Raw genomic sequence first — 21,725 nt, 5'->3', positions numbered from 1 at the left:
TTCTTCAAAAGATGACTCTGAAGATGGGCAAGCCAACGTGGCATTGATGGCCAGCATACAAGCATCTGATGAGAAAGCTGCGTCAGAATCAGATTCTGAAGAGGTATAATGTGATCTAACTCGCTTTGAACTTGAATCATGCATGTTTGAATTTCTTGAAACGTATCAGAAGCTTCATAATAAGTACAAGGATTTGAACAATATCCATGTATCTGAATCCGAAGCACACTTAAGCTTAAGAAAAATTTAAATGAAGAAAATTTTATTTTGAAAAATGAGAATTCTACCCTAAAAAGCAAGAGCTCAAAACTTTAAGAAGAAATCGTTTCAGAAGCTTCTGTGAATAGTGATAGTGTCATAAAACAGTATGACAAAGAAATTCCTTACTAGAATAATAGGAAGAAGCATTTTAGCTTCGATGATCTATAGCGTAAGAAGAAACGATACAAGAGGAATTGGTTATGATTCTGATGAAGAATCCTCTTCAGAAACAGATGATAAACCAAAGACTTTGTATTCTCATTTTGTCCCTAAGGGATCACAAAATGATTTGGTGCCTAAAGAAAAATATCTTTTAAAACCTAAGGCTAAACCAAAAGACATTTTCCATTATTCATATAGATATGATTATCCTGCATCTAAACCAAAGTTTGTTAAAAAATATAGGAGTACTAACAAGAGAGGACCCAAAAGACTATGGGTAACTAAGAAAAATATAATCTATGTTGCAGATATCCTTAGCAGCCTAGTTAAGACACCGATCATGGTACCTGGACTTAAGCCTGAATGGTTTGTTGGTTTTACAGGTGATCAGAAAGGGAAGACCATTGGCTCTGGAACAGTTGGTAACAATTCTCTCCTTTTTATTACTAATGTTTTATTAGTTGGTGGATTTCAACATAACTTATCGTCCATAAGAACAACGGGGTGTGCTGGCTGAAACTATTCAACTATGTTGCTATATGCTTCCTTGTATGGGAGATGCGTTGATGGTCAACACGACCTGTGTTGATGGGCATGGCCCACCTGTGTTGGTTTCTTGAAATTTGTACTAGATGATGTATTCTTCGATCTTTTCACTTTCGTTTTGTCCCACAAGTTCCAAATTTCCTAAAGAGCATATGAAGCACAACAACACACATAAAAGTAAAAAAACATGAATTTAAATGATTAAAATAGATGGAAAACAACTAATATTACAGTGTAAAAAACACTTATCACAATGCTCATGTGTTAATCTGCTCGCAACCAGCTGTGAGTTTGTTGAAATGAATTATCCCCACCCTTCAATCTTCTTTCTTCAAAAATAATTCTACTAGTAACTTCTTATAAACTCAAATTTTCTTTCCCATATATCAAAACGAGTTTGATATGCTCATAGAAATATGGAAGATACCATATGAGTCTCAAAGCTTTTATCTTTATCATCAATCTTGACTCTAATATTTTCTAATTTATAAACAGTACCATTGAGAACACTAAGATGATCAGATACTTTTGTATGTTCATCCATACGTAAACTATGAAACTTTTCCTTCAACAACAACTGATTTGAAATAATGTTTCCTTGATGTATCCCTTCAAGTTTATCCCAAATCTCTTTGGAAGGCAATATACCAATAACATTTGCAAGAATATTTTTAGCCAAGGATATGCAGATAGTACTCGAAGCTCTCAAATCTAATTTCCCCCACTTCTCGTTATCCATTTTGGAAATGTTTCCTTTCAACGAATTGTGTAATCCTAATTGTATAAAATCATCTTTGACTTGAATTTTCCACAAGGCAAAATTGACTCTTCCATCAAATTTTTCTAAGTCAAGCCTCGTTGCACTTGAAAAACTTGACACTGTAGCCAAAATATTTCTTGCAGCAAATCTTTTTTCCCAACAAACACATCGTATACATTTTTTAAATATAGAAGATCAGACAAAATTGCAACTACAAAGCATACTAAAATATTTATACCCCCTAAACCAAGATTCTTGATACCAATTGTTCGGAAAAACAATGCAAAGAGAAAAATAGGAACAAAATTACAACATAGACCTAATGTGGAAACTCCAAAACTAGAGAAAAAACCACGGCCGTTATCAAATGACAACTAGAGAATAACATTGTAAAAATTGTTACAATGTAGAATTTACCCTCAACCACTCCAAGACCCCTAGTATACAATGGCAGATACAAGGTCTGATCAGGCTGGGCACCTTCCCTGGCTCTAGTCTAAAATTTCTTTGGGGATGTGGTAATTTGTATTGCAAAAATAAAGGGCAAAAATTGAAACACTTAGTTTGTGAGAGACCAAAATAAAAAGTGAAATCCTAGGTCACTCCCATTCTATTGCTCCTATGTTTTATCTCTTTTATTTTAAACTATACTTTTGTTGAAAAAATGACTAGTCTCTTTTATTTTGATTGATGACTATTTATATATTATTATATCAAATGTGAATTTGCGCTCTTTAAAAATTTACCCAGACTTCAAATTTTCCTGGCTCCGCCACTGCCAGTCTACCTACGTCTCACAAAACAAATATATAATTACATCTCATAACACTTTAACACATGAATATAAAAGAAAATATAAAAAGTTAAATACAAGCTTAAAGTGCTTTTGATTGATGTATTTTGTAACGAAGAACTTGAATCCTTTATAGTCTTATACTCCTCTTTCATTACAAAACTAAACGATGTGAGATTTTTTTCAACATGTACATTTTCAACCTCCCCTAACATATTACTCATTACCTTCATATTATAATAAATGACATTTGAATTAAAATATTGGTTACACAAATAGTGTCATTTTTTTAGGCATTGACTTGCCAAAATCACTCACTACCAAAACTATTGGTGTCTCTACTTGTAGAAGTAACAATGTCAAAATCTTCACAAATCTCATCTTTCTCCCATATGTTACCCATCTTGCTATACACCTCAAGCATAGTAGGTCTTTGTTCGGGGCGAGGATGAACACAATCACATGCAATTCTAAGAAGAGCAGACACCTCATCTTCAAATTCTATCTTGTTTAAAGATTCATCCATTACATCATAGAACCCAGAGTGGTCCTCCAATAGGTTCATAGGATTCGGATACGTGTATGTCGAAAAAGGTACACTAGTATTGTTTAAACCATTACTTATTGGGCCAAATTTCTTCCCCTTAATCAACTCAAAAAGCAAACAACCAAAGTCACAAACATCCTTCTTCTCAAGTCCTATGTTTTTGTCCACATCATTATTCATACTAGCCACTCCAACATTGGATATTTTTGGCTCAAAATTGTTCCCTAACAAAATACACTCGGAACTTATTCTAAGATGAACCAAATGCAAGCTATGATGGAAGCAACATAAACCTCTTGCTACACCAAGTGCAATTTTGATAAGTCTTGACCATCCTAGTTTTGTAGTATCATCATTCAACCAATCAGAAAGTTTTCCATTTGGCATGTACTGATACACCAAAATTCTTTCATTTTGTTCTTCTAAGCAAAAACCAATCAAAGGAACTATGTTTCTGTGACTGTATTGTCCCGATAGCATTATTTCTAACTCGAACCTTTTAATAGATAATTGTGAATCATGTAGTCTCTTAACTGCCAAGAAACGACCGTTTTGAAGTGTTGCCTTGTACATTATTCCAGTCACTCCTACCCCAATGACATTGTCCTTGCTAAAGTCTTTTGTTGCATGACACAATTTTGTGAAGTTTATTCTATAACTCAATCGTCCAACTTTATTGATCTGTTGATATCATCCATTAAAAAACCATAAATATGTTAATATTTGTTAAGACTCTCATATTAAAAGATATAAAATCTATGGATGTTAAAAATGACAGTAACCGTCACCTTACAACATTTTGTAAAAATTAAGTTAGACTCGGTCAAATTTTACAAATAGTATTAGAAACTATTTAAGATCCGTTAAATCATCTGTTATAACTGCTATCAGACATTCAGACTACTCAAATCATATAATAGAGATAATCTTCACTTACAATAAATTTAAGAATATTAATAAAAATATTTAGATTCTATGAATAATGGATTACCTGTATTCTTTTCTCTAGCAATTCCACAGGCAACATTATTCTGTCTTTTTGTCCAACTTTTTTTAGTTTCTGTACATTGATCTATCATAGAATAAGCAAACTAAAACTCCTAAAATGAAAATGTGCAGAAAGAGAAATGCAAGAACCATAGGGTATGTACCTGTTTTGCATTCTGATCAGGTAATTTGCGCATCTCTCTTGTTTTCTTACGTTGAAGGTTCTTATTTTTTCTCTTTTTCATAAGTCGTGTGGGTAGACAATAGGAAATGTAAAAAACAATGGTAAAAGTTGCAGTGAAAAAAAAGCCAGCAATAAGACCTTGGTGAAATGAATGTTTGAATTGATTAGAGAATTCCATCATGGAATCACACCAATGAAATGATCATGGAGTCTAAGGTGTTTGCGAAAAAGCCTGAGTTTTCTTAGACGAAGTACAGTGTTAAGTGTTATGTTGAAGGTTCTTTCTTGTTTTTGTTAGAAAAGTAGCTTTATTGACTTTGTCATTGACTCAAGAGTTTCGTGGAAACGCTCCCCCTTGACATGCGGAGTTGTGACCATAAAAGCGTGTATAATTTATTTCTAAGTGTCTCACGTTTTTTATTCTCAATTGTTTTGTTTTGATAAAGTTGTTTGGGTGGGAAAAGTATAAAGCGATTCTAATGGTCCAAGTTAAGCATAAATGTAAGTTTGGTTTTAATTTTGACAGAAGATAAAGTGATTCTCAAGAGTGAAAAATTGATTTTGATACATTTAATTCTAACTAGATGTAAGAATAGAGTAACCCGACCTAAATTTTGTAAAGTTAAGTTTGGTTTATTAAAAATATTAAAAACTAAGTCTTATATGTAATCTATCATAAACTTATATTTAGGTTTGAGACAAATCTTTTTAATGTTTGATTAATTTGATAACCTTTTAAAAGTTTATATGATTTAAACATATTTAAATAAATAATTTAATTAATGTTTTATATATACTAAAAAAATTAAAAGATGAATGATATTTAAAGTTTGTTTGTAGTGACTTATTTATGTTTATCTAATAAGATAAGTTTGGTAAGATTATTTGTTTAAGAAATTTTATGAAAACTATTTATGACATTGTTCACAAGGTATTTTTAATATATTTTTATAAGTTGTTCAAGATAATTAAGTTTTATTTTCGCATTTTAATTTAAAGTAGAAAAATATAATATAATATAATAATAATAATAATAATAATAATAATAATAATAATAATAATAATAATAATAATACAAATATTCATATTTGTTTAAATAAATCAATCTCATAAGTTTGAAAGACTTTTTCTATAGTCTATGGTGTAGTTTTTTTTTAACAAAATAGACTTATAAATAAATTTAAATGTTTTTCAGTTTTAAAAAAATGGCTGGCTTGGGTCTATGTAGATTAAGCCATAGGACTCTGATAGTTGATCTAACCTATTCTCATTTATAGTTTCAATAAAGTAGAATTGATTTTGTTTTCACAATCATTCTAGTTAAAACTAGGTTTATAGCCTTTGAACTTAAATGTAATTTTGACATTAAAATTTATTATTCGTTAATGGCATTGAAATTTTATTGTAATCATTCTAAAATGTTTGTTGACGAGCATTAGGGGAGCCCGTCCAACGACAGTCTGCAGTTATGGGGTATTGGGTTAGGTTCTCATTGTTCGCGAGTATCGACCTTATTTATTTCGGTTTACAAATCTATTCGTTGATGAGTCGTGTTTTGGAACCGTTATGAATATGTTTGATTTCAACAATTATAAATATGTTTATATATCACTATTGTTAATGTGACTTGAAAAATAATAGGGTGAAGATGTGATATTCATGGTAGGAAAACTTAAAGAGGCAAATAGTAGATATTTTTTAGAGTTTTTTTGGAATTTTGGGAAATCTTCGAAAGTATCTAAGAGGATTGAGAAACACTTTTAAACCCCATGAGTTTGTGTTATTCCTATATAGATAGTATGGGAGTTTGAAAAACACTTGAGGTGAAAAATATGATTTATCATTGTGAACTTGAGTGATTATTTTTAATTTGTAACTCTTTTGTAGATGAGATAAATGCTCTCTTCCTAGAGTAGATCCAATTTTGTCAAACTAGACAAACAAATTATATATTCTTATATTTTATCTTCCTTTTCCTTAATATGAATTTACTTATATTGATGGTAGGTTATTTTGTTACTTGAGACCATTTATTCTAGTTGTTATTATTTTTTGTGCCACACATATACTAACGAAATTAATAGCATTGTTAAATTTGAACAATTAATTGGTGTGTTTGATATTTCAAATTTCCCAAAATTATGGTTAAGGGCTAACATTGACACGACTAGGGTTGGACAAAGACTCGTTAACCGGCCCAAATCGCAAAAAGAAAACAAAAATCGATGTGAATGGTTTCAAACGGGACCCAACAATGCGGCCCAATACAGATTGTAGTGGACGGGTCTTGTTTATGGAAAAACTACTATTGGTATCTATTTTGTTAGTAGCAAAAGTAAGTTTTTCGATTATTGTATCCATATAGATCGGCGGTTGTAAAGAAAATTTAGTAGTGTTTTATTGTTCTAAATAAGAAAGTGTTTTGTGTTTTATTGTTCTAAATAAGAAAGTGTTTTGTGGTGGTTGTTCTAAATAAAAAACTTTACCCTATACCCTTATATTTATTCACTCACCTCTACAATTTTTAAAATATTTTTGTTTTTCTCTTTAAATATTAACAAATATACCATTTTATTTTTACCATTCCCTCAATTTTTTTGAATTTTGAAGGATTTCGCACCCCTACATATGTTTACCAAAGAACTCTAAGAAAAGTCATATTGTACATTATTTTTCTTTATCGAATAATTTGAAATTATGTTTTTCGGTTTGTATTTTTTGTTCTTGGAGAACTTGATGACATGTTCTCTGGTTTGTAAATTGTACCAAAAAACTTGGTATAATGTTTTCTAGGTAAATTCCAATTTGTGTATGAGATTACTTACCATAGAGTAATCTGGTAGATTTTCTTCTTAGATTTTTTTTAATGTTTTTATGTTGCATAAATATGGAAATCCCTTTACAGATACAAAATCATATATGAAAAATTATTTTTTATTGTACACAAATATGAAAATCCATTTATAAGTGTGCCAAACCATTTCAAACACCATCTGTATAGACATATATCATCAAATGGAAGCTTCATTATATGATTCTCGAATTGACACCATATGACATCACTACATGTCAACTTGTTTAATAGGGATCTCAGCTCATCCACCTTCAGTGCTCCTTACTTGTACGTTCATCTCTTAGCCCGTATAAATCCACCAAAACTAGTTGCAATCCGATTCTCTCATTTTTTTTAATAGTTGAGAAATACTCGTGACTCTAGCATTGTTACATAATAAATACTATCAATAATAATAATAATAATAATAATAATAATAATAATAAATTAAGTAAATAAACTAAATAAAAATAAATACCAGAGTGGCATATTTGGTTGCTTGCAAGTAAACATGGAAGAATCTTCTAAATAACTATAGAGTGTGACAATACAGTTGCTCCCAAACTATATCTCCTACATCTAAATAAGTCCATAAATAGTAGTAGATACATTGCCTCGACAAGAGTAAAAACTTTGTCGGCAAAAATGGTGTAACCTACCAACATCATCATACAGGCTTTAGTAGCACACTCCCATTAGTAGCAACTCAACGACATGTAAATATGGTGTACATCCGTTGCAGTTTATAATAAGCACCCCTTCAAGCACTCAACCATACTGTTGTCTCCTCAAATAGCACTCCCAACATATCAAGAACAAGACCGATAACATTTTCTTCAGTGACACATAGTGGAGGGTCCCATAACTCATCCCTAATCGGAAGGTGATGCAAACAAGAGACATCTTCCAATGTAATGGTCATGTTAAATGATGATGTCCATTGTAATGGTTATCTCAACAAATGGCATGTTAAATGACGATGTCTCTGAATGTCATTTCTTTGCAAATGTTGATACTATATTTTGGTTTATCCTCGACAAACTAGTTTTCTAGAGTGAAGATAGACCGAGTCATTCAACCATCTCTATATCTCAACTGAAAGACAATGTGGAAGTCATCCTATCAGCTTGCTCCCATGTGCAACTTTGTTCTTTTTTCGGACCTCTTTCTTGAAAACAATTTAAAGTGACTGTCATTTACTTACCTCACCGTATCATAAATAGCAAGCAACATGATGCTTGTACTTTACCAGAAGAGACGTAATATACTGCCCCCATGGAAACTACGATGATTGTGGAGTAGGTGTATATGCACATACATGCTCATTCTCAACATATCGTCTACCGAGCTCCACGTCCTACACTTGCACGACATGGAATCCGACTATGACGTCCTCATGTTCGCGTCACTACCAAATAAATAGAATAAATTTATTAAATTTTGTAAGAAAAAGAAAAAACCAGGTGTCTATTACCAAAAATATCTAATGGCTAAAAAATCTTTGTCTTAGATAACTTTGAAGTAAGACATCTAGTAATCTTTTTCTCTTCATATGATACCTTGTTTCAATGTTTTTCAAAGAGTAATTTTTAAAAACATTTCCGAATAACTTACTTTCAAAACTTCCGGTTATAAGCTTGCAGATTGGAGAACTTGAATGTAAGTTTTCTGAGTGACAATGTGTATACCAAATAACTCTTTGATATAAGATTTCTGGTGGCTTTTTCTAGATCGGAAAATTTTGGTTCAAAGAGTTCTGGTGTGGATTAGATAACTTGATTCAATGAATTTTGGTACGGAAAAAACTTCACACATTCTCAATGACTCAAATAACTTACATTTTGAAATGAGGAAAAAGTTAAAATTTGAAAAAATTAAACTATTTATACAAAGATAGTTTGGTCAAAGTTGACTTATTGTAAGGGTAGAGAGATAAATGTTAGAGTATGGGATAAAATGTGACAGTTTTGAGCTTGAAACAGTCTAATTCGATCTGTGTTTCAGCATGTTTACATGATGCTGATGGCAACTTCATGAAAGCTTCACATGGAGACTTCACGTCAAACGAAAAAATCAAAGAACCAAAAGCAATGGCATTGTAGCCCACTCTAAAGCAAACTCACATGAAGACTTTAGCAATGTCACGATATTGTCCACTTAAAAAAGTCACAGAATCACGCATATAGATTATCTATTTTTGTGACATCTTTTTGAAGTGAATCTAGAGAACCAGCGAAAGACGAGGCTACCCACTATATTGTTGTTTTATTTAGTTAAGTAATTATTAATTTTTGTCATCTAAATTCATGGTTAGGTTTGCATCGCATTGCACGTTAAAAATTTCAACTACATAATCTTCAAATTAACCCCTCATCCAAGATCAATCAAATCTAAGAAACAAAACATAATGAAGTCTTCAAATATTCCCGCGATCTTAGCCATTTTCTCCATGTGCTGTTTCATTTGCTCAGCACGCAACGAGCCACATGACTACCTAGACGCGCACAACGAGGCTCGTGCCGAGGTTGGTGTCGGTCCTCTCGAATGGAGCCCTACCCTTGCAGAAAAGGAGAAAACCGTTTCTTCATCTTCTTCCTCCTTTACCTTATCCAAAGATATCAATGGCCTCGAGAAAGTTGTTCTTCGTGAGGCTCGTGGTTCTTCCGCTGAGGTTTACCTTTACGGTGGTCACGTGACTTCTTGGAAGAATGAACATGCAGATGAATTGCTTTTTCTCAGTAGTAAGGCTATCTTTATGCCACCTAAGGCTATTCGCGGAGGGATTCCAATATGCTTTCCACAATTTTCAAACCATGGACCCTTGGGATCACATGGATTTGCTAGAAATCGGTTTTGGACCATTGAAGATAATCCTCCTCCTTTTCCAACAAATAATTTGAGCAACGCCTTTGTTGATTTGATTCTTAAACCCTCTGTTGAAGACTTGAAAATCTGGAATCACAGTTTTGAGTACCGTCTGAGGGTAGCTTTGGGACCCGCAGGAGATTTGATGTTGACTTCTCGGATTCGGAACACAAACAGTGATGGAAAGCCATTTTCGTTCACCTTTGCTTATCATACATATCTATCTGTATCAAACATAAGTGAAGTTCGAGTTGAGGGATTAGAGACCCTGGATTATCTTGACAACTTGCAGAACAAGACGCGTTTTACTGAACAGGGGGGTGCTTTGACGTTTGAATCAGAAGTTGACAAGATATATCTAAGTACTCCAACAAAGATTGCAGTTATTGATCATGAAAAAAATAGGACATTTGTTTTGCGTAAAGATGGCATTCCTGATGCTGTGGTGTGGAATCCTTGGGATAAGAAAGCAAAGGCTATGGCTGATTTCGGCTATGATGAGTACAAGCATATGCTTTGTGTAGAGGCTGCTGCTATTGAAAAGCCTATCACTTTGAAACCTGGAGAAGAATGGAGTGGAAGACTAGAGCTTTCAGCTGTTCCATTTAGTTACTGTAGTGGGCAGCTTGATCCCCAGAAAGTTCTTCAGTGCAGCTGAAAGATCATTGTTGCATTCTGTGTCCTGTACAGGTAGCCTGTTGCGAAATTTATTGAAGATGAAAGGAAAATTTCCCAGTAATTTTGCCCCTAGATGTTCCTTCTGTTTTGGAAAGATGAACTCATGTTGGTTAGGATTTTATGAACTGTTGTTTTTTTCCCCTTATAATGGATGACTAGTTTGGTCATAACAAATCTGAACAAAGCATATGATCAGACGGGTCCACTGTTGCCATGGAAAAACGAAATTACAGCCTACAATTTAACCGATTTTCACGTTGAGTTGAATGGCCTATACCCAGAGGGATTCATTTTGAATCCAAGTGGTATTTTGGATTCTTAAATCCCTACATTTGTTTACTATGTTGGTGGAGTACTACTTCCTTGAAGAATAATATAAAAGGAATGTATGACAGATTCGTTGACCAGTTATATCAAATATTTGTGGGCTGTTTTTGTTGTTAAAATATATATATATATATATATATATATATATATATATATATATATATATATATATATATATATATATATATATATATATATATATATATATATATATATATATATATATATATATGGCCTGAACATGTCCTTATAAGTGGGAGAAATCTTCACCCAACAAGCCGGTTTTGTAGGGTTGAGTTAGGCCCAACCACATTTCTTAACATGGTATTAGAGTCTCGTTTAAGATCCAGTGGACTACCTTCTATGGTTTCCCCTATCGGGCCACCCACCATTTATTTCCACGCTCCAGTTGTCTAGTCCTGGGCGTGAGGGGGTATAGAAGCGCTGGGTTTCCCCTATCGGGCCACCCACCATTTATTTCCACGCTCCATTTTGTTCACCTTTGCTTATTATTTAAGGTTTCTTTATAGAAGCGCTGGTATAGGGTGGGTTACTAAAGCGCTTTCAAAAGCGTTGCTATAGGGGTAGGCTATGAAAGCGTTTTTCTCCTAAAAAGCGCTGGTACAGCGCTCTCGTAGCTATTTTAAAATTAAATTAATTAAACTAATTAACACAAAACACATTTTGCCCCAATTAATTTCTCATTCTCTCTTCTTCTCCTCGCGTCTGAAGCCCTAACCACCTTCATCCACAGTTCTCCGACCGTCCCTCCGCCACGACCTTCATCTTCAATTGCAGCTACGGCCGTCACTCCACCACGTTCTCCCTCCGCCTCTGGTTCGCCGTCTCCGCCTCAGGTTCGCCGTCTCAGCCGCTGGTTCGCCGTTCTCCCTCCGCCTCTGGTTCGCCGTCACCAGGTACATGTCATGTTGGTATCCCTCACACTTGTATGTAGCTTAGGAAGTTAGAATTACTAAGCATTCAATTGAAAATATCAAGTCTGGGATTGGAAACAACAAAATTGAATGAGAAATTTTCTAAGGAGTATAAACTGTATTCCTTTGGATTAGAAAATTTTGCCTGCAAGAGATTAAAAAAGACATAACTTGTCGATTTGGTTACAATACTAACTATACCACCATGTTTTGTGAAAATCATTAGCTTCAAACTTATTTTGACATGTAATCTTAATAAATTAACTCGTGATATAAGCTTTGTCTATTTTATTTATCCTAGCTAGCTGAAATCATGTTTTCCTGATTTCCATAACTTGCTAGGTTTGGGCCTTCTCTGGATAAATTTAATATCTTTGATATTCTTTTAATATTCTCTTTTAAATAGTACTTGTATGTTGTAACTAGATGTATCTTAGCAAATACTTCAAGTCTGGATTATTAAGTTTCAGAACTGTAATAGATACATTGCAATATTAAACTCGCAGTTCATTCAGTTAAGTAGCTAATTCAGTTAACGGTAAAAATTCATTAAAGTAACTGTAATCTCACAATTTTGAAAGTAATCTAAATTAGCTATTTATTCAGCCATGATAACCACATTTTTAGAGATTAATGAGACGTTGCACTTGATGGAAAATCCTATATTTCGACATTAGTGAATGGTTTTGTCTCTTGTTGCACTATGTTCCTTTCTTTTCTTTTTTATCCCTTGTAAGGCAAGTATTGTTCGTAAAGGTCGTGTCATTGACTTGAATTTCTTGTATAGGTCTGACTGGATTGATAATTTTGGATCTCTTTGGAGCTCGTATCATTGACTCTGGTACTACATATTTACGAGTATGTACACACTTCAGACTATTGTTGATTTCCTTTGTTCATTTGATTTCCTTCCTTCTTTAAAATACCTAATTATAATTTGTGTCTCTATAATCCGTTATGATATTGTTATAATTATTCAAGGAGAATAAATAAATATACATAAAGTTTACTCTTCTTTTCTTTATACACATTTAAATCTTATTTCCTCTTATTGCATCATGCAACTTTTAATTATATTTTTATATACTTCTCAAATTCTATTATTATACACTGTAGCCGCAATATAAATGCATTGGAAAATTGTGAAGTGTTTTGAATTTTGTTTAAAATTCTGATTTATATTGTAATTCTTAAGTGCTTTTAAATATATTTTCTTTCCTTTGAATTAGCAGTGTTTCTCGTCCTAGTTCGACGTACATCTCTCATTCTCTACGTTTTCTTGAGTTCGGTAAAATCCGAGGTAAATTTCTTTCTCAAATTACTGGTATACTTTGCGTTTTGACAGAAACACATTAAACCGTTTTGTGCCTTAATAATTAGTTGTTTTTGTTTAGCTTAATTAAGACATCGATAAGACATGGATGAATTCAAACCGACTGTCGAAAGAGTACGAAAAAGGGGTACGGGAGCTCGTTAATTTGCGGTTGCGCACGCCAAAGACCCGATTCGAATGACATGTCCTTGCTTGGATTGCTGTTATGGGGGTCAGGTTGACGGGAATCAGTTGGCATCGTATTTACTACAGTTTGGAATTGATAGAAGTTATACATGTTGGAATTTGCATGGTGAGAAAAGTAACAGGAATGTTGAATCGAGGTGTAATATGACGTATGCTTCAAACGACGATTGCACAGACACATACGATTATGATCAAGTCGAAGAGATTGCAGAAGAGCTTGAAGAAGATCTTGAGGATTGTCCCAAAATGTTCGAGAGGTTGGTAAGCGATGTAGAGAAACCGGTGTATGATGGTTGTACAGAATTCACAAGATTGTCTGCGGTGTTAAAGTTGTACAACTTAAAGGCGGACAATGGATGGTCGGATAAAAGTTTCACAAAGTTATTAGCCCTTATGAAAGAAATGCTACCAGAGGATAATGTTCTTCCCAATCGAACGTATGAGGCCAAAAAGATGTTGTCCTCTACTGGTGTAACACCCTCCTAAACCCCCGCGGAAATTAATTAAATAAATCAGAGTAATATGCACAAGGGCGTCACAATTCATAATAAAATAAACATCATCGGACATATGTCATGCATTCACTGAAGAAACATATTAACATAATTCATAAACAAACATCTCATGCTTACGCAGCGAAATAAATCATCAAACCAACATCACATCATCAATGCTTTAATCTTTAAAATAAATTAAACCAAACAGAGTTATTATCATTAACTTAAGACATCGCGTTCCCCGGTGTTACATCTATCAGAGCATGACACCCGATGCTAACTGACACATTGACTCATGAACTAATCCTCACCGAGTCAAAGCCGTTATCCTCAATCTGAAAAATATAGTGTAAGGGTGAGTCTCATTCGCAATTAACAAATATTATTGCATTATAAATAACAACACATCAATAGTTATATTATTCACCCAATCCATCTATATTCAGATAATCCATCATTACACAAAACACATAACACCAATCATAACAATGAAGTACATTCAGTCATATTATCAAATTCATGCATAGGCATGCAACTGACTCTATGCATGTGGTACCAAACATCATCAATGGGAATAACCCACCGACCGATCTAACATCATCTAGATACGGCCCTGCCAGCACAGATTCCACACAATGGGAATCTTGCCCTTCCCTGAATCCTCTCATCATTAGGATTCAACCCTCATCAATGGTCATGAATGCATGCAAACATATATACAACATACTTTCATCATCATCATTCTATGAGTACCATCATCCTATACTCATTTCATCATCATCATCATCATCATCATCATCATCATTATTAAGTATGTTTATATGTATCAGCATCATTCATCACAAATCAATCATCATTACAGGACATACATGTATTACACTAATCATCATCATCAAAAGTAAGAATATACATGTATTCACATCTTCCAAAACAAGTCAATCAACATTGTACAATTCTCAACAATCATCACATAATCATGTTTTCAAACACATCTTATATTGTCACATTCCATCATATATGTCAACAATATATCATCCATCAAACGAAAAAAGTATTTACATCATACTCATATCATCACATGAAATATCTCATGAGCTCCATTACACAATCAAACAAATCATCATACGAATCATATTTAAAACATAGCATGTATTGTCATATCTCATCATATATATGTACAATACATCATTCATCAAGCAATAAATTCATAATTCAAAATTAATTGAAAGCTACACCTCATTTTATCATTTAAACTCATAGGTTATCTCATAAGGTTCATCATACTTGAAACAGCACTAAAAACGGAGTTACGGATCAAAAGTTACGCATCATTGAACTTTCAAAGAAAATCACAAAACATAATTTTTACACACAGAAGCCATACGAGTATGGCACTTCCCATACGCGTATCACCCAAAGTCATACACATTTCAGTCATCCCATACGCGAATCAACAGAACTAATTTTACACTGAAATTTCCCATACGAGTATCAACACACCCATACGCGTATGGCCTCATCCCATACGCGTATCACCAATTCTCATACGCAAAACACCAGTATTTCTCCAAAAATATGCAATTTCGCAACAGTCCGTTTTTCACTCGTTTTCACTCATAGCAGGCTACGATTTTAAGTCTAAAACACCATATTTTACCACATTAACATATGACATTCATCCAATTTCATCAATCTATTATCTTATGTCATTTTTACACATTAAAGCCTAACTTTCTATCGAATTATTGGAAATCCATAACTCAGATTCAGTGTTCATGGAAGAACACAACAATACAACAATTGATACAATACTCACCACACAAACATCAATTAACATACAATTCTATGTAGAATTCACAGATCCTCTTCTTCTTTGTTCCTCTTCACGTATCATCTTTCCAATCTCTCATCTCCCTGCTCTGCTTTTCACGTTCCTTTTTCCTTTCTCCCAATTCCTTATTATTTTATAAAATAACCTTTAATTAGAATAGGGCCTTTACTAATATAACACCCCCATCATTCCTTAACATCACACATGGCCCAACATCATAAACCATTCTTTTCCAATTAAATTCCACAAACCACCAAATATTCTAATTATTAATTAAATTTCCAATTAAATTAGAAATTAAAATATACGGGTGTTACAACTCCCTCCCACTAACAGAACTTTCGTCCTCGAAAACATACTTCCAGTGAACAGTTCCAGATAGGAGTCCTTCGTCTAACTCTCTAGTTCCTAAGTAACATTCCCATCAGTCGATCACCAAAATCCATCTGATATTACCAACAGAAAACATGTTTCATACATTGAAATCTCAACTCTTACACCACATTTGACCATCCAAAGGTGTACCACTCGTTATACCTCTAAAAGATTGACAACAATGGAACATTGAGGTACAACCCATAAAATATGCCCAATAACTGAGTAATATAATTACACAACCATGGTATGACCACACCCGATCAACACTGCAGTAAAGCATTCCATCTACCGAACATACCAACTTTAGACACACTTTTCCATCTGAGCGATAAAATAATACTTACACTTTTCACCAACTGCTTCCTTCAAAAAACTCGATAATGACATTCCTATACCATTGAATTTCAACTATCTGACTCCTCTCAAGTCATACCAGCAATTATCCAACACGTTACATTCTGCTTTTGCTGCACCATTATTTTTACTCATTACAACCATCATTACCAATTAGATTTCCGAGTTTTACCCGATTCCGACTCTCTTTACTCATTCGTTCAAGAATCCTTCTTTATCATACATGGTGCTAATCTACCACTTAGTAATACTTACTCGCACTAAAAAACAAGTCCTGATTTACTTCCTCTATTTAAACATTCTAACCATTATAACGAGTACACACAAGTAATTATAATCACACTCATTATCCTTAATATACCATTGCTTACAAAATAGCTCAAACTGAGTCTTGCTCTTCTCTAAGAATTAAATTAACTTCGTCCTTCATAGAGTATAATTCCTCATTATATCTGGAAATCTACAATAACACCTTACAACAGTACAAAATTATTATAGCATCATACAGTATCAACTCATCGCCTTAACTTCGTTGAATACATACTCGTTAACTACGTACATCCAAAATAACATACTCATCATCTTGGCAATTATTTTAAAAGAGTACTAATTCTCCGAAATGACATCCTTTCATCCACTAGATTATAAATCCAACATATAGATCAATACATATCCTCTATGTAGGCTCCTGACATATTAATTCCTCACTGCCCACGAGTAATACTCATAACACTACTCCACATCACACTTTCGTTGCGCGATTCTGATTACCCGTCTTAGGTCACCGTCCAATATGTTGCACTCTTTCATTTTCACTTCTTCATAAGTTCACACAACATGGTGAGTGATTATTCTCACGGTTTAATATCCATCACAACTTATACCATTAAGGTAACAAAACAAGTTCATCTCATTCATATGATTCCATCTACTACCAACAAGAGATTTAGGGTGATCAAGTCCTAAATTTGTCAATAGATAGTCTACAACCATATTTAAGCATAAACTGTCGTTACTACATAATATTGTCCCTTTCCGAGTTTGCACTCAAACTCATTAACACCCTCATAGCCCAGTAATTCACTTTGAGTCTTTACAACTCGCATACTTCCCTCTCATTGGATCTTGTCGGCGAGACACCAACGTCCAAATATTTTACACAATCCACTTCATAATCACCTAGCATCACACACTTGTTAAGTACTTCCAACTTCATAATCACTAATATACTCGTACATTCCTATTCATCTCGTTCCAAATCAAAATCCTCATCTTAGCAAAAGACTGCGACAACATTCATACTCCTGGTTTCACTCTAAATCCCATGACATTTTTCGCGTCAAAATATCATTCCACTCAGAATATTAACAAAGTCTTCCTCACATCAATAGGTGTTAGAAATCTTCTACAATTCTTCTTTTATACTTGTCGTTGCTTCAGCATCACAAATGTGACTTAAACCGTTCTAAAGTTTATCCCACCTTTTCTACTAATTCACTTCTCACTAAAATACATCAGCACTCAAACCATATTTATTACCGAACATCTCATCAACTTATTCATCAACAACATGTTCTACTCAATTTCGTTTCAAACAATCGCGGTAGTAGGCATTCCTATTCAACAAGTTTCACGCTTCCTTAACCGACTTCAAAATTTATCTTTATAGGGTCACCCTACTGTATTTATAACTCTCTTTTAAGGTAGAACATAATCTCTCATCTTCGTAGGTTCAAACGGCATATTAATCCGACACTCGGAACTCAAGATATGAATTTTCCATTGTTATCCGAAAATGCGACACCGACGCCATGCATCGACACTCTAAACGATATTTCCAAAACCCCTCAAATGGTATATTCAATTCTTAAAATTAAATCTCAACAAATCTTCTAATTATTCCTTCAATTCGTTCAACTCTGACACTGACATCCCGTGCAGCACCAACAAACAAGTCTAGTTTCAAGAACAAGCGTAATTGCAACTTCACCTCTTTCCAACTTCATACTGTCACAATTAAATATGTTATAGCTTCTGCAACCATTTTAATAACAAAGTTCATCTCGTTAGCTTTCCGACGCTTCAAACGGAACTCAAATCGGATGTCCAGAACTCCAGTTATGAATTTTCGAAGTTTCATAACGGTTTAGCAACTTTCCTGCGTTTTTCTTACGGAAATTCCGCTCCAAAACTCATCATCTTCAAATCAATCACATTCCAAACAGCCTCTTATCATATCTCTTCGCTTCCAAACATTCTTATAACTTGAGTAACACATCCCATCTCCGAAGTTCGATTTCTAAAACATCATCGCAGCAATCCTCCTTGCAAACTTGTAACTGAACATCTTCCGAGACGTAAGGCTACTCAACTGACAACTTCGCAGTCCACCAGCAGAGCTGATACATTGCAACTTTCTAATTCACCTCTCCCACAAATAATCATCAATTACATCTAATCATCCTCCTTCAAGATGCTCCGACTTAATCACCAGTCAAGTCTTAATTTCAAGTCACCTTCGATTCGGGAAACAACAACTCCAACAACACTTGCACTGTTGCCAATAACATCCTACTGAACCAATCACCTTAGAACTGAAACATAACCGAGAAGTTAGCTTCTCCGCCACTTGTTTCAAACCAACTTCACAACAAACAACCAAGTACCGACAGTGATTCACTCACATGTCACATACCAAGAGATAATATGCCGACAGTATTCAACTATCGTGCAACTCAACTGACTCGACAATTGGCCAGACGGACCGACCTGCTCTGATAGCACTATTGTAACACTCTCCTAAACCCCCGCGGAAATTAATCACATAAATCAGAGTAACATGCACAAAGGCGTCACAATTCATAATAAAATAAACATCATCAGACATATGTCATGCATTCACTGAAGAAACATCTTAACATAATTCATAAACAAACATCTCATGCTTACACAGCGGAATAAATCATCAAACCAATATCACATCATCAATGCTTTAATCCTTAAAATAAATTAAACCAAATAGAGTTATTATCATAAACTTAAGACATCGCGTTCCCCAGTGTTACATCTATCAGAGCATGACACCCGACGCTAACCGACACATTGACTCATGAGCTAATCCTCACCGAGTCGAAGCCGCTATCCTCAATCTGAAAAATATAGTGTAAGGGTGAGTCTCATTCGCAATTAACAAATATTATTGCATTATAAATAACAACACATCAATAGTTATATTATTCACCCAATCCATCTATATTCAGATAATCCATCATTACACAAAACACAAAACACCAGCCATAACAATGAAGTACATTCAGTCATGTTATCAAATTCATGCATATGAATGCAACTGACTCTATGCATGTGGTACCAAACATCATCAATGAGAATAACCCACCGACCGATCTAACATCATCCAGATACGGCCCTGCCAGCACATATTTCACACAATGGGAATCTTGCCCTTCATTGAATCCTCTCATCATTAGGATTCAGCCCTCTTCGATGGTCATGAATGCATGCAAACATATATACAACATACTTTCATTATCATCATTCTATGAGTACCATCATCCTATACTCATTTCATCATCATCATCATCATTATTAAGTATGTTTATATGTATCAGCATCATTCATCACAAATCAATCATCATTACAGAACATACATGTATTACACTAATCATCATCATCAAAAGTAAGAATATACATGTATTCACATCTTCCAAAACAAGTCAATCAACATTGTATGATTCTCAACAATCATCACATAATCATGTTTTCAAACCCATCTGTGTTTCAGCATGTTTACATGATGCTGACGGCAAATTCACGAAAGCTTCACATTAAGACTTCACGTCAAACGAAAAATCAAAGAAGCAAAAGCAATGGCATATGGTAGCCCACTCTAAAGCAAATTCATTCATGGAATATCAATCTGGTTGAAACAAATTATTTTACAGTGTGCTCAATCTTTAATTGCAACAATTAGCAATCTCACGATATCACACATATGGATTATCTATTTTTATGACATCTTTTTGAAGTGAATCTAGAGAACGAGCGAAAGACTAGGCTACCCACTATATTGTTGTTTTATTTAGTTAAGTTATTATTAATTTTTGTCATCTAAATTCATGGTTAGGTTTGCATCGCATTGCACCTTAAAAATTTCAAATACTTAACCTTCAAATTAACCCCTCATCCAAGATCAATCAGAAACAAAACACAATGAAGTCTTCAAATATTCCCTTGATCTTAGCCATTTTCTCCATGTGCTGTTTCATTTGCTCAGCACACAACGAGCCACATGACTACCTAGACGCGCACAATGAGGCTCGTGCCGAGGTTGGTGTCGGTCCTCTCGAATGGAGCCCTACCCTTGCAGAATATGCTGACAACTATGCCAAATCAAAGATCGAAACCTGCGAAATGGAACACTCCGGCGGGCCTTATGGCGAGAATCTTGCCGGGAGTTCCGACCCGGAAATGACTGCTGCCGATGCTGTGAAATTGTGGCTGGATGAGAAGAAATACTACAATCACGAAACGAACTCTTGTGAAAATGAAGAATGCTTGCATTATACACAGGTTATTTGGCAGAATACTTCTCATGTTGGTTGTGCTAGGGAAAATTGTAAGAGTGGATGGACGTATATCATTTGTAGCTATGATCCACCAGGAAATTTTGTAGGAGATAAAGCTTACTAGAGCTTCAATGTTTTCTTCACTTTTATTTTATGCTATGTAATGTAATATAGATAGTGGATACCATGGCATTTGTATCATAGAAAACCATGCGTGTATGGTGTGACTTGAGGGTTAAGGTTTCTATTTTTTTATTATTAAATTAATTACTTAATAAATAATACTTGGTTATAAATAAAAGGGTTAATGAACTTTTTCGTCCCTTTAAATATTTTAAATTTTGTTTTTAGTCCCTCTAAAATTTTCCTTCAAGAAATCGTCCCTTCAAAATTTTTTTTCCGAACTATTGGTCCCTAACGTCAAATTTCGTAGCTAATCGGTGGCTAAAGTCGTAGCTAATCTCTAGCAAATTTGACGTTAGGGACCAATAGTTTAGACGAAAAATTTTGAAGGGACGATTTCTTAAAGGAAAATTTTGGAGGGACTAAAAACGAAATCTACAATGGATCAAAAAGTTCATTAACCCTAAATAAAATTACAAAAGTATTTTAAAAATAAAATGCTTATTATTAAGAAAATGTGAAAACAAGAAAGACAAGAATAATCTCAACCATTCATTAG

General features: G+C 34.1%; 3 protein-coding genes across 4 annotated transcripts; 2 read left to right on the top strand and 1 right to left on the bottom strand.

Moving 5' to 3' along the window:
• Positions 1-2,351: 2,351 nt before the first annotated feature.
• Positions 2,352-4,504, bottom strand: LOC131607570 (probably inactive leucine-rich repeat receptor-like protein kinase At5g48380). The gene is made up of 3 exons (XM_058879552.1): positions 4,221-4,504; positions 4,061-4,129; positions 2,352-3,750 (listed from the first exon to the last, which is right to left on the bottom strand). Exons 1-3 carry the CDS (start codon positions 4,419-4,421, stop codon positions 2,833-2,835), a joined length of 1,188 nt encoding a protein of 395 aa, XP_058735535.1. The 5' UTR covers positions 4,422-4,504; the 3' UTR covers positions 2,352-2,832.
• A 4,893-nt stretch (positions 4,505-9,397) lies between these two features.
• LOC131602790 (putative glucose-6-phosphate 1-epimerase) lies at positions 9,398-13,872 on the top strand. 2 transcript variants are annotated; one of them, XR_009284141.1, is made up of 5 exons: positions 9,398-10,628; positions 11,698-11,860; positions 12,666-12,736; positions 13,111-13,178; positions 13,273-13,872. XR_009284141.1 is itself a non-coding variant. In XM_058874980.1 (1 exon), the coding sequence occupies exon 1, from the start codon at positions 9,481-9,483 to the stop codon at positions 10,594-10,596; it is 1,116 nt and encodes a 371-aa protein (XP_058730963.1). In that variant the 5' UTR covers positions 9,399-9,480; the 3' UTR covers positions 10,597-11,062. The 2 variants fall into 2 exon arrangements, 1 of the variants encoding a protein (XP_058730963.1); XM_058874980.1 differs by lacking the exons at positions 11,698-11,860; positions 12,666-12,736; positions 13,111-13,178; positions 13,273-13,872 and having other exon boundaries at positions 9,399-11,062.
• A 6,764-nt stretch (positions 13,873-20,636) lies between these two features.
• LOC131607569 (basic form of pathogenesis-related protein 1-like) lies at positions 20,637-21,335 on the top strand. The gene has a single exon (XM_058879551.1). It carries the CDS (start codon positions 20,688-20,690, stop codon positions 21,165-21,167), a length of 480 nt encoding a protein of 159 aa, XP_058735534.1. The 5' UTR covers positions 20,637-20,687; the 3' UTR covers positions 21,168-21,335.
• Positions 21,336-21,725: the final 390 nt, after the last annotated feature.

The sequence above is a fragment of the Vicia villosa genome, linkage group LG5 (assembly GCF_029867415.1).
Source record: "Vicia villosa cultivar HV-30 ecotype Madison, WI linkage group LG5, Vvil1.0, whole genome shotgun sequence".
In the NCBI taxonomy this organism is placed as follows: domain Eukaryota; kingdom Viridiplantae; phylum Streptophyta; class Magnoliopsida; order Fabales; family Fabaceae; genus Vicia; species Vicia villosa.
This window is presented reverse-complemented; position numbering and strand designations above follow the sequence as displayed.

What these genes read in the sequence shown, in the direction of transcription:
- LOC131607570 (XM_058879552.1), bottom strand. Translation starts at nt 4,421, where the DNA reads ATGATGGAATTCTCTAATCAATTCAAACATTCATTTCACCAAGGTCTT. An exon ending in CTGATCAGAATGCAAAACAG is followed by an intron (nt 4,130 to 4,220) that starts GTACATACCCTA and finishes ATCAATGTACAG; the next exon opens with AAACTAAAAAAAGTTGGACA. An exon ending in TGCTAGAGAAAAGAATACAG is followed by an intron (nt 3,751 to 4,060) that starts GTAATCCATTAT and finishes TGATATCAACAG; the next exon opens with ATCAATAAAGTTGGACGATT.
- LOC131602790 (XM_058874980.1), top strand. Translation starts at nt 9,481, where the DNA reads ATGAAGTCTTCAAATATTCCCGCGATCTTAGCCATTTTCTCCATGTGC.
- LOC131607569 (XM_058879551.1), top strand. Translation starts at nt 20,688, where the DNA reads ATGAAGTCTTCAAATATTCCCTTGATCTTAGCCATTTTCTCCATGTGC.